The following is a 14500-nucleotide window of genomic DNA, read 5'->3' on the forward strand; positions in this document are numbered from 1 at the left end:
TGAATGCTTCCAAGATCTGCATTTATCAATTCAGGTCTAAAAGCAAAGGCACGACTCTGGATAAATTTTAGAATAGATCTATTATACCATGTCAGTTATACAACAAACTCATGACATATGTGTATTTATTTTGTAAACTATCATGCAAGTGGTGGTTGTATTAAACTCAATTACACATGTCATGCATGTATTAATTAGTTATAATACAACAGATGTATTATAGAATTTCTCCACGACTCTTACTCATGCACGCATCTTTTTCTTTTCTTTTTCCTTTTTCAGCCAACTTGGCTCCACTTAATTTCCTGCGCCTCCCGGTCTCCCCTTATCCTCACCACCTAGTGTCTGATTAAATGGCTGTATTGTGATTACATGAAAACCGAGGGACATTCTTCCTAGCTAGCACAACAATTCCTATATAAATCAAATGTACGTAGGCAAGCCAAAGGGACCAACCCTCATTCCCTCTCAATAAATAAAAAGCTTATTAACTAGTAATAGTCACTTGGTGTGATATAAACATATATATATATCTAATTCAAGTTCACTAATGGCTGACACTACTGCTGCTGCTCCTTCGCTGCTCCAGCCGTCCACTACTCTCTTCTCTCCCAATAATAATGACTCCAAGACTCGTCCCAATAATAACCACTCCAAGACTCGGCGGCCAGTACTCTCACCGTGCTCCGCCGTGGCCCCGGCTCCTTTTCTAGCAGTCTCCAGGCTGTATGTCCGAGTAACCCTCGAAACTATTTACGAAGAAGAAACTGACGATGATCACCAAGCAGAAGAATATTGCATCATTATTCATTAATAATGAAACATGCCTAAGCTCAGCTGCAGCATCATCAACCAACGTTTTTCTTCCAACTTCATTATCGCAAGCCTTCTTCTCAATTCGTGCCTCCAAGTTCGATCTGACACCTGCTATATTTATACATATATTAGTTTGTGAAATGATTTCTTTCCCAAATCTAATATAGATATAATCCGTGAAATGTACGTTTTTATTATGTACTCTCTATATATATATATGGTTAAAGTTTTGTACTTAGTTAGTTACTAGTACTTCCAATTATTTTTCTCCAGTTTGATATGAAAATCGTAATTATGCAGCAATACTAAAGCTTATAGTTAGCATATAATTAACCTATTATCAATTCTATATATAATTTTTAATAAAGATTCCCTAATGTAAGAAAATTATTATACGATATAGTATAATAGACATGACAAAATAGATTCGGTGGTGCATTTGGGATTGAAATTGGACAGCTGTAGGTTAAAAGTTATAGTACTAAAGTATTTGGTAAGCACTAACTGCTATAATTTAAAAAATATATTGATATAATTTTTTACTTGTATGATAAATAATTTATTATATTTTTAATAATTTTATCAAAATTATTATTTAAAAATTATATTTATTACATATTATTAATTTTTATTTCATAATTATAATTTTTTCCACGATAACTGTGACTTAAAAAATACATTTCCCTATAAAATGCTAGCCTTCTCAATCTCATCCCCAATACACACAAACGTACAGGGAGATGAAAGGTGTAATTGACAGAAAACTTATTTTTATGTTAATTTTATGTTTGGCCCCTTTCATTTTTCAACATTTTTATTTTGGCCATCTAAATTTTGGAGTTTATCCATTACAACCCCATCTAGATTAAGGCTGCAGCTCAACAGCAAACAAATTTCCATTTTATTTGCACGTTTGTTTCTCAACAATCAACATGTACTAATAATTTGAATTACACACTAATTTGATCATAATAATTACTTTTTATGTAGAAAAACACAACTAGATACAGACATTTTCAAACGTTTTCTGACGCGTAATTAAAAGAACCCTCCATTTTCTCTATGTTTGTTGCCAACTTCCTCCTATTTTTGCTTCTTTACTAACAAATCTCTCTCTCTTTAAATACAAAAACTCACACAAAACTCTCTTCAAAAAAATCACAGAAACAACGATTCGTTATTCAGCAGCACCATTTTGTTTCTCATCTGTTTGCAGCCAAAAGAGGAGAATCCTGGAAAGTTACGAAAATGGTGAAGGACGTGAACAGAATCTGCATGTATGACTGGGGCGAAAGAGCAGTACCAACCCTTATGATTTCTCATCAGAAATGTTCGAAATGTCCAAAGCTTGAGACCATTGCTGAAGAAGCTGGAATCGAAGAACTTGAAGCTGGCCACAAAATCGTCAAGTTCATGGTTCTTGTTCCTGTATTTGTATCTGTCGTCTCTTATCTCCTTTTATACAGACATATCATGTAACATCAAACTCTCCAAGCTTCATTAATGTACCAAAACTTTTCCTCTTTTGTCGACTTTTTTAGTAGTTATGCCTTGTTAATTTTGCATTAGTAATGGTGTATTTCTTCTTCCTCTTCCTCTCTACCTGCACAAATCTCAGATCTTGCTGCATATTTGTTTGTTTAACAAGTCATCATCTATGCCTAAAAGATTTTGAGGCAGCTTATTTACTTTGGAGAATTTCAGAATTTTATTAAAAAAATAAATCTCAATCTTTAAACGAAAATCATTCTATCTTATTGGTTCCAAGTATTGGCAAAAGATATTCCAACCATAATGAAGATTCATTTAAATTGAAAATAAAACTAGAAATCAATATCTCAACATAACCACTTATAATATGAGAATCCGCTATTTTACTCCACTTCAGGTAACTGATACTGATCAATGTTTGTGTAATTGCTCTATATTTGAACCACAAGAAAATCCCTTGGTAATAGGTACACAGAGTAAACCGGATTTAAAATACATGTAAGCTTATGCTATCTTCACTGCTGCAAAATGAAAGGATCTTATCAACATGTATGAATGATAAACTACTTAAGTTTCAACTGTCAACTCACTGAATGCCTTGATATACACTGTTGCCATCCCCACTTGAGGTCCAGAAGCGAGGAGGGCAAATGAGTATGTAATGAAGTTTCACAAGATACTTGCTATTTTGCATGTAACGAGCCAATTTTTGAATTGGAAAAATTCTATAATATCTCCACCTCATTATAGCAGAAACAAAACGCTTGTATGGAAGGACTTAAGAGGTCACAGGCACTCTCCCTCTCCTCTGAAAAATCAAATCATCAAACTGTCAAGGAAACTAGAGAGAAACATTCAACATTAGCTATTTATGGATATTGTACTAATACTGCAACATTCAACTCACTAATATTTAACGAAAATGAATTGCGAAGTCTCTTTTTTAGTACATTATGTAAATGAAAATATAAAGAAAGAGAAAAAAAAAATGAACAATTGAAAATTCAGACTAATAGGAAAGATGGGAAGAAACCTTTTAAATTAAGCTATAATTTCAAAAGCAACAGCATATGGAAATGGTTCATCGGTTCCACGACAAATAAGCTGTTTCACCATAAGGCCTACAAATAAAGATTAAGGCTTCAGTTAAATTGCATTTGTTATTTCTACAATGGGGAGTAAAAATTCTACATGGGCTATGTGTGATGATATTGTTTGGTTTCCGTATTAACACGGTCAAAGAACAAAATCGACCAACAAAGAGGAAAGGACCTTACGAAGTAATGAACAGCATCCAAGGGAGATCAGTGCAGAATTAACATTCCATAAATCTAACTTTATAGAGGAAAAGATAATCTTCCAGCAAATGAACTACAAGTATAGATTCATGTATTAGCTTTTACTCCAGCCGATTGTGTTTGAGTGATAAACAGTTTTAAGAACATTCTTCACATTTCCAATTAATGAATGCATATCCGTGCTTTAGGTGCATTAGAGGATAAATATGCAGAGAATCCAAGGAATTATGCCGGATATATTACCTTGGATTTTTCACATGAAGTAACATAAAGACTAGAGAGATGATGATAGAAGAAGAACCAACAAAGACATAAGCAACACCAAGGAAGTCATTTTTTCCACCCAACCAGCTAGATGTGGAAAGAACAAGCTTCTTTTTCCCACCAAAACTGTATGTGTTGTAGTTGTTCATCAGGTGAACTGCGATCACATCATCTGCATCCAGATCTTCTTCAATTCTTCCATACATTTTTCGGAAGCTAGGGAGAGCAGCAGTGCGCATCCAAACGATAAGGTCCTCTTGATCACTTAGCTAATTGGTACAGCCCACCCACCAAAATCCAAGGGGGAGCAAGAAAAGATAAAGCCGTATTAGTGAGCTTTAAATGAATAGATCGTATAGAAAAAAAGAGTTTTATTCCACTTCTGGAGGTATGAGAAGTGATGGGAACAGGCAAAGAAATTTATTTAACTGTAAATCCAGGAGATCTGATCTGGTATTATCATATGCCTTTGAACCTAAGACAAAGTACAAGGAAAAAAATTGTCCCTTGAGGTACTTGGTCGAATGCCCATTTCTGCTATACTACTTCTGAACTTCGACAGTATTATGAGAAATTTGCATAATCACGATATACTTCCAAACTTTTGCAATATTTAAAAAAAAAAAAAAAGGAAGGGCAATATTCACGGATAAACTGATTTTTAATATTTGCACTCAAATTTTAATTACTTAAGATACTGTTGTCATTTTAGTACACCTGGTGAATCCAGAATATGGTTTATAAGGATATAGCTAAAAGCAAAAGAAAAATGCTGCATGAATTCTAAGATTGGGATAGATAAGGACGGGGACTGCAAGTGATTAATGTGTAGGACAATTTTCAAGAACAACAAATCAGAAAAGAAAAGTGTTGCATAATGAATTTTACAGCACAACTTACAGGAACACTTGGATCTAGACTTCCACCACCAATGAAGGTTCCATTCTGGAAATTGAAGGGATATACTTGCTTTCCAAATTTGTGATTACGGTCACTTTTCCAAGCAATGTTCTTCCGATTTACAACTAATTCTGAACTCTCACGGATAAATTTGAACGTGTCGTTGAACAAACTCCAGGCTATCAACCCGCAAGGGACAATTGGGAGACCATTACTGGAGTCTTCTGGTTGACAGGAGCTTGTATCATTGGACTTCAATCCATGTAAGAGCTGCTGGTCATTTCTGCTCTTTACATACCTGGAAAACACCAAGGAGTCTGTTTAAAATGGAATAAAATGCAGAGACAGAAACAAAGATCATTTGGAATTTGGTTTCACAAAATTAAAAAATAATTAGTCAATCACAACGACAATTGAGGAATATGATTGTTGAATTTTAGGTCATTGAAAGCATAACTAATGGAAGAAATCCTCAGTCGCCCCCTTATAAGAATCCATGTCATCAACACACACTTCCATGGTTGGTCCATCAGTATTTTGGAGATTTTAAGTCAGAGAATTTTACCGTCGGTGATTTTGATAGTAGTTATCAAGTTGATAGTAGATGTAAATTGGAGCTTTCATATGCTTGGGAACCTACAAGGCAAGTCGTGAATGGAATAAGAACAAATGTGAACAAGAAAGAGTAAAAATGAAAGTTATCCTGGCGAATATAAATTTCTGACAGAGCCCAAAAGTATAAATAAAGAACTTCTAAAAAGATGACACGTAGTAAATGATTGAAGATCTTGGCTACATTTCCCTAAAGAAGAAAAAAATCACCTAATTGCTCTCAAATATCTTCCTTATGCCATAATCAAGATAGTAACAGTAAAGTAATCTTAACTGCTCAGTCCAAACTATCTAAATAGAATTTTCAGAACTTTGAATTGCATGAAGATTAGGATAGTTGATGGACATGTGACACTTGAATGTACTTTTGGAATCGTGAAGGCTTCACAGAGATTTACGGAAATTTTGATTGCTTGTAGACATAAAAAGTAAACAATTTGTTAGAAAAGTCTTTGGATGAAGGCACCCTCAAAACATTATGAAGATTCTCATTCAGACAGGGCTTCAAAATGCCTCCACAATTTTCCTATTAAAGATGAAATCAAAGCCAAGAGGTAAAAATAACCTTTAAGTAAAGAGAACAATTTTTGAGGATTGTGCTATCTTTGATGTATGACACCTTATTGCCTCTGAATTTCTCAGGGATACACTCAGTATCATACCGCTCCACAATTTCGATGACCTATCAATCATATATGAAATGATTATTAACAGGCATATGTTCAACACAAAGCAATTGAGAGCCGCATTATATGAAAAAGTGCATATAGAGAGTTACACTGTGAGAAGTACGAAGAGTGACAAGCCCAATGGGAATGAAAATGACACCCATCAATAAAAATGTAGTAACAATCTGCAAATGTCAACATCACGAAGTTCAATAATGAACAATAATAATTTTTTTTTTGGGGGGGGGGCGGGGGGGCGGGGGGGGAAGGAGAGAAGAACAGAAAATATCTGAATTACTTACCCAGGATGGTGTCAAAACAGGTTTACACGCTGGAAGATTCTGTTGTGTAAACTGATAAAAAACTACAAAACAAATCATAATGAGATATACTATATTCTAACATTATCAAATCTGAAAAATCATATTAAATTATTCACAAAGTGATCAGGTTCCTTGGAAATGTCTTCCTAGGACAACATCTAAGTTTCAACTAAAAGTAAAAGAGGTAATGAAAACTCAATCCTATAAAATTAATTACTTCCTATATTTCATCTAAACACAGCATTCAGAGGCACTAACAGGATCCTTGAATGATAAAGGCTTTCTGTCAATTTTTCTGGTTCAACTTTACAGGGAACTTCAATGTTAACTGTGATATAGAATTACAAGTAGTTTCGTTTGACACATAATAGTCAGAACAAGATGGGTAGGTCAGCAATCACCGTGATTGTTTCCTGAAAAGCCAGAGAATGAATTAAAGTAACAGAAACTAGAAGGACAACCTTTTGCTCGTCTTGATTGAATTGGGATTTTTCGGGCTACCGCATCATTTGCCGAGGTATTTCCTCCCTCCACTTCCATCAGTTACAGCTACCACCCTGTCCTTCAAACAAATGAAAAGCAAAGTCTCTTCTTCTAGAATTTGCCTATTGAAACAACACAAAGAATGAACAACCCTGAGTCCGGAAATTACTTTTTCTCTTAAATCATGGATGTCATTGCTGAGATAACTTAAAAATCTACTAGTATTAGAGCTCAGTACAGTAGCGTAGCGAACAATCAGAAAAATTGCAAAACTAAGTTGTCGCATTGTCTTGGCAACCCAACAGGAGAAAAAGAAAATTAAGAGAAAAGAAAATCGTACCGCGATTTTCAAGTGGGGAACTTTAATAGAAGACTCTGGGCAGCTGCAGGATCGAATCGATTCAAACGCATACCCAAAAAGAAAAAAAAGTAAATTAATGCAAGCAATTGAGAGAAGGGGAGTTTGTGCATAATCTTTTACCTGGGCAGAATGCAGAGATGGCCGCTATGTCGGAGTTATATTATATTGTTGCAATTTTGGGATTGCTTATTTGGAATGAATTGGAATCGGCGCAGGCCTTTGGTTATATTCTTTGTGTGCGCGTATAAGACAAGCGAGAAAGAGAGAGAGCGAGAGACGAATCGACGACGACGACGACTTTGTTGTGATATTGATTGATTAATGCACACACATAATTCGATGAATAACGGAAATACCTGCTCCTGTACGCTCCCCACCCCCACTAAAAAGATTTTCTTTTTCTTTTCTACTTTAATAAAATCTAAAATGTACGTCAAAATCAGATAAATCTTAGTAAAGAAGAAATTAAAAAGTGTATTTTAATTAAGAGAAAATCAGATAAATCTTAGTAAATTCATATAAAATTAAAAATAAAAATCCATTATATATTGTAGCTTTTAGTTTTACTATCTATTATTATTTTATAAAGAAGAAATTAAAAAGTAACAAACTACGGTCGAAATAACCAAAATGCTTGGTTTGCTTCCTCCGGCATGCTCTCTTCAATCAGGACATGTCAAATTCCTGCGCTTTCCCGCCAACCAAACAAGGCCACACATGACGGCTACTCACTCTTTTTCTCTCTTAAACCTCTGCGAGAACCCACAACATCTTCAACAAATCCACGCAAGATACATCATCCTCCATGGCCTCCATCAAAACCTTATTCTCTCTTCCAACCTCATTGACTCCTACGCCAATCTTGGCCTCCTCAGTCTCTCCCAACAAGTCTTTAACTCTATCACAAGCCCAAATTCACTTCTTTACGGCACCATCTTGAAAAATTTGTCTAAGTTTGGTGAATATGAAAAGACCCTCTTGGTGTACAAACAAATGGCCTTGCAATCTATGTACCCAGCTGAAGATACTTACCCTTTTGTTATTAGGTCGTGTTCTTGCTTATTGGATTTTATTAGTGGGGAAAAGATTCACGCGCAAGTTGTGAAATTGGGGTTTGATTCATTTGATGATGTGGGTGATGCTTTGGTGGAGTTTTATATCAAGTGCGACGGGGGTTTTGAGAATGAGAAAGGAATGATTCAGAGAAAGTTTAAAGATTTGAAGAGTCGTTGGAATTCTTTGATTTCTCTGGCTGTCCAAAATGGGAAATCTGAGAAAAGTTTTGAGCTTTTTAAGTTGATGAGAATGGAGGGTGCTGAATTTGATTCTGGTACTTTGATTAACTTGTTGAGGTCAACTGTTGAGTTGAAGTCATTGGAGTTAGGTAGAATTGTTCACTGTGTGGCTGTTGTGAGTGATTTCTGTAAAGATTTGTCTGTGAATACTGCGCTGTTGTCCATGTACTCAAAACTGGCAAGTTTAGAAGATGCAAAAATGTTATTCGATAAAATGTCTGACAAGGACCGTGTTGTGTGGAATATAATGATATCTGCATATTATCAAAGCGGTTTTCCGAAAGAATCCTTGGAATTGCTGATGTGCATGGTAAGATCAGGGTTTAGAGCAGATTTATTTACTGCAATTGCTGCAGTTTCTTCAATTTCCACGATGAAAAATATTGAATGGGGCAAGCAAATGCATGCGAATGTGTTGAGAAATGGTTCTGATTATCAAGTGTCAGTTCATAATTCTCTTATTGACATGTACTGCGAATGTGAGGATTTAAATTATGCAAGAAAGATTTTTGACTCTGTGAAGACCAAGACAGTTGTATCGTGGAGTTCAATGATCAAAGGATATGTAACTCATGATCAATCTCTTGAAGCTTTGAGACTTTTTTCTGAGATGAAATTAGAAGGAGTTGAAGTTGATTTTGTAACAATTATTAACATTTTGCCAGCCTGTGTGAATATTGGGGCATTAGAACATGTGAAATATTTACATGGTTATTCAATGAAATTAGGTCTAAATTCGCTGTCTTCTGTTAATACAGCAATTTTTATCAGCTATGCAAAATGTGGATGCATAGAGATGGCAGGGGAACTTTTTGATGAAGAGAAAATAGATTCTAAGGATATAATCACATGGAACTCTATGATTAGTGCATATGCTAAGCACGGAGACTGGTCTCAATGTTTCAAGTTGTACACTCAAATGAAGCAGTCAGATGTGAGACCAGATCTGATAACCTTTCTTGGATTATTGACGGCTTGTGTTAACGCGGGCCTTGTTGAGGAAGGGCGAATAATTTTCAAAGAGATGAAGGAATCATATGGTTATGAACCCAGCCAGGAACACTATGCTTCCATGGTGAATTTACTAGGACGTGCCGGGCACATGGATGAAGCCAGAGAACTTGTCAAGGACATGCCCTTCAAACCAGATGGTCGGGTTTGGGGTCCATTGTTGAGTGCCTGTAAGATGCACTCTGAGACTGAACTTGCAGAACTCACTGCTGAGAAGCTTATAAGTATGGAACCAGAAAATGCAGGCAATTATGTGCTACTCTCGAACATATATGCTGCAGCAGGAAAGTGGAACGGGGTTGCAAAAATGAGGACTTTTCTAAGAGATAGAGGATTGAAGAAGACCCCTGGCTGTAGCTGGATAGAGATAGGAAAGCTTGTACATGAGTTCTGGGCAGCTCACCAATCTCATCCACAAGCTGATGCTATATACACTATTTTAGGGATACTGGAATTAGAAATTATGGAAGGAAGACGTGAGAGTTCTGAAGAACTAAAATTTTCTTGAATGGTAAGTGTGTTCATTGCAGGAATCTCTTCGGCTGTAAATCTCAGTTTGATCCATTTGGCAACCCCATATGCCTGAGATTGATTTTCGCGGTCGTGGTTTGATTTTGCAGATGCCAATCTTAAAAATTAAGTTGGTAATTAGTAACAATGTGGAGAAGAATTGAGGTGAAACTAGATTCTGTGCCTGGACCACTTGTACTAAACAAGCACGCATCATTCCTCTTGTTAACTTAAGGAGGGAGTTGCAAGAGGGAGATCTGATTTGAAACATTCGTTTTCAGGATAAGGTATTACGTTACACTCCTCAAAGTCATTTCTTGAGAAAATCATAGATTATATCCCATTTCAGAACTCGAATTACATTCTTTCTCATTTTCCCTGGAAGTTTTCAGCGGAGATTCAATCTTGTGATAAAGAGTCGCAAACACACCCACTTGATCTCAACCTCGGTTCAACAACATTGCAAAGGGAAAGCATAAGTTTAAGATCCTAGAAGGCTCAACCAAACATCAGATACAGTCCAGAAGAAGAATAATAATCGTTCGTGTATCGAATAAGTTACTACATTTGTATGTCGTGTCGTTTATAGTTTCAACACGTAGACGACATGGCATAAATAAAAATCCTTGGAGTGTCGGTTATATGTCATGTCGTTTTCAAATTTATTAAATGAATGACAAGTCGGAAGCACTAAGGAATTTTATCTCGCTTTTGCCCGACTTGTGTGTGTGTCTCTCTCTCTCTGTGTAAAAAAAATCCTCTGCAACGCAAACACTTTTCTTTTCTCTCTCCCCTCTCCTTCTCCGCTGGATCACGTTTCTTCTTTCTTTTTTTATTTTTCAACCTCCTCCATTAATTGTAAGCGGGGCTATTTTGTTTCCGCTTCATCCTCAAGAAAGTTTCAAGGTGACTGTTCTTTGTCCTTTTAAATTATGATATTAGTCATTTTTGTGAGTAAATGTTCTCCTTCTATCTATATTTATAGCTTGTATGTTCTAGATTTGTAAAGTAAAGACTAGAGATTAAGCAGGATAGTTATTTATTCCAATATTAATTGAAAAGACTAATTATGGGGGGTGCAGGTTATGGTTATCTCTAAAGAATTAGGATGTATTTCAAATTTATTTTAAATACAGAATTCATCACTTTGTCCAATTGTTAAATGAATAAATCATCTCTAATTATGGGTGGGGGAACGGTTGTTGTTGCTGTCATTTAAATATTAACAATATAATATCATTTTTGTCAAAAAAAAAAAAGGAAAAGAGAATTCACATTATCTTTTTCCCAAAAAAAAATCATATAATTTTGGTTATATTCAGTTGTTTTTTTTTTTCCCCTTTTCCTTCCTTAAAGAGTATTAATATATAATATTAAAAAAAAAAAAAAATCCTCCAATGGCATTTTAGTCGCACTACATTTTTCTTTAAACCCTGAAAAAACCTCATGCCGTCCTTCAATTTCCTGTTTCCTAGGGTTTTAAAATAAACTCTCACTCGTTAACCCTCACAAAACTGATCAAACTAAGAGACACAGAGAGCCATAATCATGAGTCTAATAGCGGGATCCTATGAAAAATTCATCTGGGGATACAAATTAAAACCCTCGAACCATTATTCCTCAGACCAAAAAACCCTAACCCTTACCCAGCTCTTCTCATACCCCGCCCACCTCTCTCCCATCACCACCGTCGCCGTATCCGGCACCGCAGCCGCTTCCGGAGGCACTGACGACACCATCCACCTCTACGACCTCTCCACTTCATCTTCCCTCGGGGCCATCCACCACCACGAGTCTTCCTCTGTCACGTCTTTAGCCTTTTACACTCCGCAGAACCTCTCAGTCCCTCGCAATCTCTTTTCAACTTCTGCCGATGGGTTCGTTTCCATTTTTGACGCTGACCCATTTGTGCTTTTGACGTCTGTTAAGGTTCATAAGAAGGGAGTCAATGACTTGGCTGTTCATCATTCCGGGAAGCTTGCGTTGACTGTCGGAAGGGACGAGTGCTTGGCGATGGTGAATTTGGTGAGAGGGAGGAGGAGTTTTTATCACAAAATTGGGAAAGAAGCGAGCTTGATTAAGTTTGATGGGAGCGGGGAGAAGTTTTTTATGGTTACTGAAGAGAAAGTTGGGATTCATCAGGCTGAGGATGCAAAGTTGCTTTGCGAATTGGATGGCAAGAAAAGGATTCTTTGTGCCGCCCCTGGAGAGGTTAGTTAGGCTGGCTCGTTAAGTTCATTTGAGCTAGCCATATTTCAGTTTTCTTGAGTGTTATGGTTATATATTGTGTCATTTGTTGTGCAATCTTGAATTTCACTGATGAACTGAAATTCCTCTAAATAATAACAAAGTTACAAGTTCTTATAGTAATGCACATTGCCTTGTATATGGCATATTCAGATATTCTTATCTGCAGGATGAGTAATAAAAAATAACGCTTTTTACGTGGGTCACTTCATATATAAGACAATGGTGCATTTTGCTACGACAGCCAGAAACTCTGTAATTTATTAGGCTTTCTAGCTGCTTGCTAAATATCTTTTTTGTCTTCTCTCGCATGTTGTAGGAAACCAAAGTTTATATATATGTGAAATTAATGATTTTTGTATAGCGTAGAAGAATAGTTATGATAGAAAGCTTACATAGAAGGTATGTTGGAAGATAAGATAAAATGATTTAAATTGGCATATTTTTCCTTTAAAGAGATACTTAAGTCTGCTTTTTAAGAGTCCAGCCATAGCCCATTTCTTTCATAATGGAATCCTGAATGTCCTCATCGGTAATTGAGATGGAGAAAGACCTGTGTTGTGCTCCTTTTATTGCATTTCTTACCTACCCCAACATTGCCTGCTTTGTATCTGCATGTTGAAAGATTGCTTTATGACATTGCTCTGTGTTTCTAATCATACCAAGCTGGATGTGTTGGGATCAACAAGAATAGAATTAAGTACCACTTGCATATCGATGAACATGTAGGATTGTTATATTGCTTCCATCGCAATTGCAATATTGCTTTTTAGTCGGTGTGGATCATATTTTGTATGGTAATACACGCCTGCTAAGTTTTTTTACTGCTCTTTTTAGTTCCTGAGCTTAGTTTATACTTTGACAGAATGGAGTTCTACTCACTGGTGGTGAGGACCGGAGTATTACAGCATGGGACACGAACAGTGGGAAGGTGGCATATTGCATCGAAGATGCACATTCTGCCCGTGTGAAAGGTATTGTTGTTCTCACTAAGAATGATGGTGGTAGTACTGCTGAGAATCCATACCTAGTGGCGTCGGCATCGTCAGATGGGGTTATATGTGTCTGGGATGTCCGAATGGCCATTAAGGAGAAGCCGCTTCCATTAGCTGAGGCTAAGACAAATTCAAGGCTTACATGTCTAGCTGGATCATCAACTAAATGTGAGTTTGATTGTTGGTTGTATACCGGCCTTTTATCATCATTTAACGTAAATTGCCATTGATGCTCAGTACTGCCCTATATTCCTTGTTTATCAGCTTTCAAACGACCACAGATTGGAGATAGTGCTCCTAAAGGAGAGGAGAAAGCATCCATGGAAGATTCGTAACTTAGAAGAATTGATGATTCAGGAAATTTGGCTTAGGCCATTTGAAAGGGGTTTTATGAGGGGGAGTCTCTTTTCCTGAGAAACGAACTGTGAGTGGCGCAAACATGTTTCCTCAAAGGTTTACCACACAGTGAATTCTGCAAAATTCAATTTTGACGATTGAGAAAGCTGTTCATATAAATTTTGGTACATGTATCATCTTATGATGATTCAGAGGAAAGATACTAATGTTACTGTTCTCAGTTTTGCTGTTAGAATGACGACAATCTTGTGGGCGTTCGTAATTTTGCATTCTTCCTCCTTCCTTTCTTTCTTTCTTTCTTTCTGTTACCTTCGCATTTTCCTTCATAACAAACAAACAGGTAATCAAGCTGTAGTGTGAACAGAAAAGGTACAGAAAGTGGGGCTGCAGGTGATTGGTGGATGGATGATTATATCACGATTAGGAAATAATTGATTAAATGAACAAGAGATATTCTCATATGGTCTAAACCCGCGCTTTGGTTTTAATTTGATTTGCTATTAATATCTCAAAAAAAATTTTTGGTGTTATCTAACCATCTAATTACAATCCTTCGAGAGTAGGGCTTGTTTTGGGAGATTTTTGAGAAATTTAAAAAAGTTGTTTTTAAAAAAAATTGATATTTGTAAATTTTTTAAAAAATTATTTTTAATAAAATCATCACATGAGAAAATTTTAAAAAGTAAGAAAAGAATTTTTTTTTTAAATTTAATTTTAAAAATAACTTTTATATTTAATATAGTTCTATATGTATCCTCATATACATTATAAAAAATTAAAAAATATTTATTAATTAGGAAATAAAATCATTAACTTTAAGGAGATTATTAATTTTAACAATTATATTAGAATAACAAAATAAAAAATAA

At 35.8% G+C, this 14500-nt stretch overlaps 3 protein-coding genes across 10 annotated transcripts; 2 read left to right on the forward strand and 1 right to left on the reverse strand.

Annotated features, from left to right (window-relative positions):
• Nucleotides 1-2673: 2673 nt before the first annotated feature.
• Nucleotides 2674-7615, reverse strand: LOC102622204 (putative ALA-interacting subunit 2). Of its 6 annotated transcripts, XR_003063784.2 has the most exons (12): nt 7337-7613; nt 7196-7238; nt 6834-6977; nt 6352-6413; nt 6160-6234; nt 5947-6063; nt 5335-5405; nt 4770-5067; nt 3849-4138; nt 3585-3678; nt 3341-3428; nt 2674-3115 (listed from the first exon to the last, which is right to left on the reverse strand). XR_003063784.2 is itself a non-coding variant. In XM_006467995.4 (11 exons), exons 5-10 carry the CDS (start codon nt 6211-6213, stop codon nt 3389-3391), a joined length of 870 nt encoding a protein of 289 aa, XP_006468058.2. In that variant the 5' UTR covers nt 6214-6234; nt 6352-6402; nt 6834-6929; nt 7196-7238; nt 7337-7612; the 3' UTR covers nt 2674-3115; nt 3341-3388. The 6 variants fall into 6 exon arrangements, 5 of the variants coding, with proteins under 5 accessions (XP_006468058.2, XP_052290606.1, XP_006468056.2 ...); XM_006467995.4 differs by lacking the exon at nt 3585-3678 and having other exon boundaries at nt 6352-6402; nt 6834-6929; nt 7337-7612; XM_052434646.1 differs by lacking the exon at nt 3585-3678 and having other exon boundaries at nt 6352-6402; nt 7337-7612.
• Nucleotides 7616-7758: 143 nt separating this feature from the next.
• On the forward strand, nt 7759-10817 carry LOC102621913 (pentatricopeptide repeat-containing protein At1g11290, chloroplastic-like). 3 transcript variants are annotated; one of them, XM_052434644.1, is made up of 3 exons: nt 7759-10033; nt 10143-10319; nt 10418-10817. In XM_052434644.1, the coding sequence occupies exon 1, from the start codon at nt 7847-7849 to the stop codon at nt 10028-10030; it is 2184 nt and encodes a 727-aa protein (XP_052290604.1). In that variant the 5' UTR covers nt 7759-7846; the 3' UTR covers nt 10031-10033; nt 10143-10319; nt 10418-10817. The 3 variants fall into 3 exon arrangements, with proteins under 3 accessions (XP_052290604.1, XP_052290603.1, XP_052290605.1); XM_052434643.1 differs by having other exon boundaries at nt 7759-10319; XM_052434645.1 differs by having other exon boundaries at nt 7759-10319; nt 10425-10817.
• A 619-nt stretch (nt 10818-11436) lies between these two features.
• Nucleotides 11437-13900, forward strand: LOC102621615 (uncharacterized). The gene is made up of 3 exons (XM_006467991.4): nt 11437-12243; nt 13145-13442; nt 13539-13900. Exons 1-3 carry the CDS (start codon nt 11581-11583, stop codon nt 13607-13609), a joined length of 1032 nt encoding a protein of 343 aa, XP_006468054.2. The 5' UTR covers nt 11437-11580; the 3' UTR covers nt 13610-13900.
• The last annotated feature ends 600 nt before the right edge of the window (nt 13901-14500 follow it).

The sequence above is a fragment of the Citrus sinensis genome, chromosome 2 (assembly GCF_022201045.2).
Source record: "Citrus sinensis cultivar Valencia sweet orange chromosome 2, DVS_A1.0, whole genome shotgun sequence".
Taxonomy (NCBI): domain Eukaryota; kingdom Viridiplantae; phylum Streptophyta; class Magnoliopsida; order Sapindales; family Rutaceae; genus Citrus; species Citrus sinensis.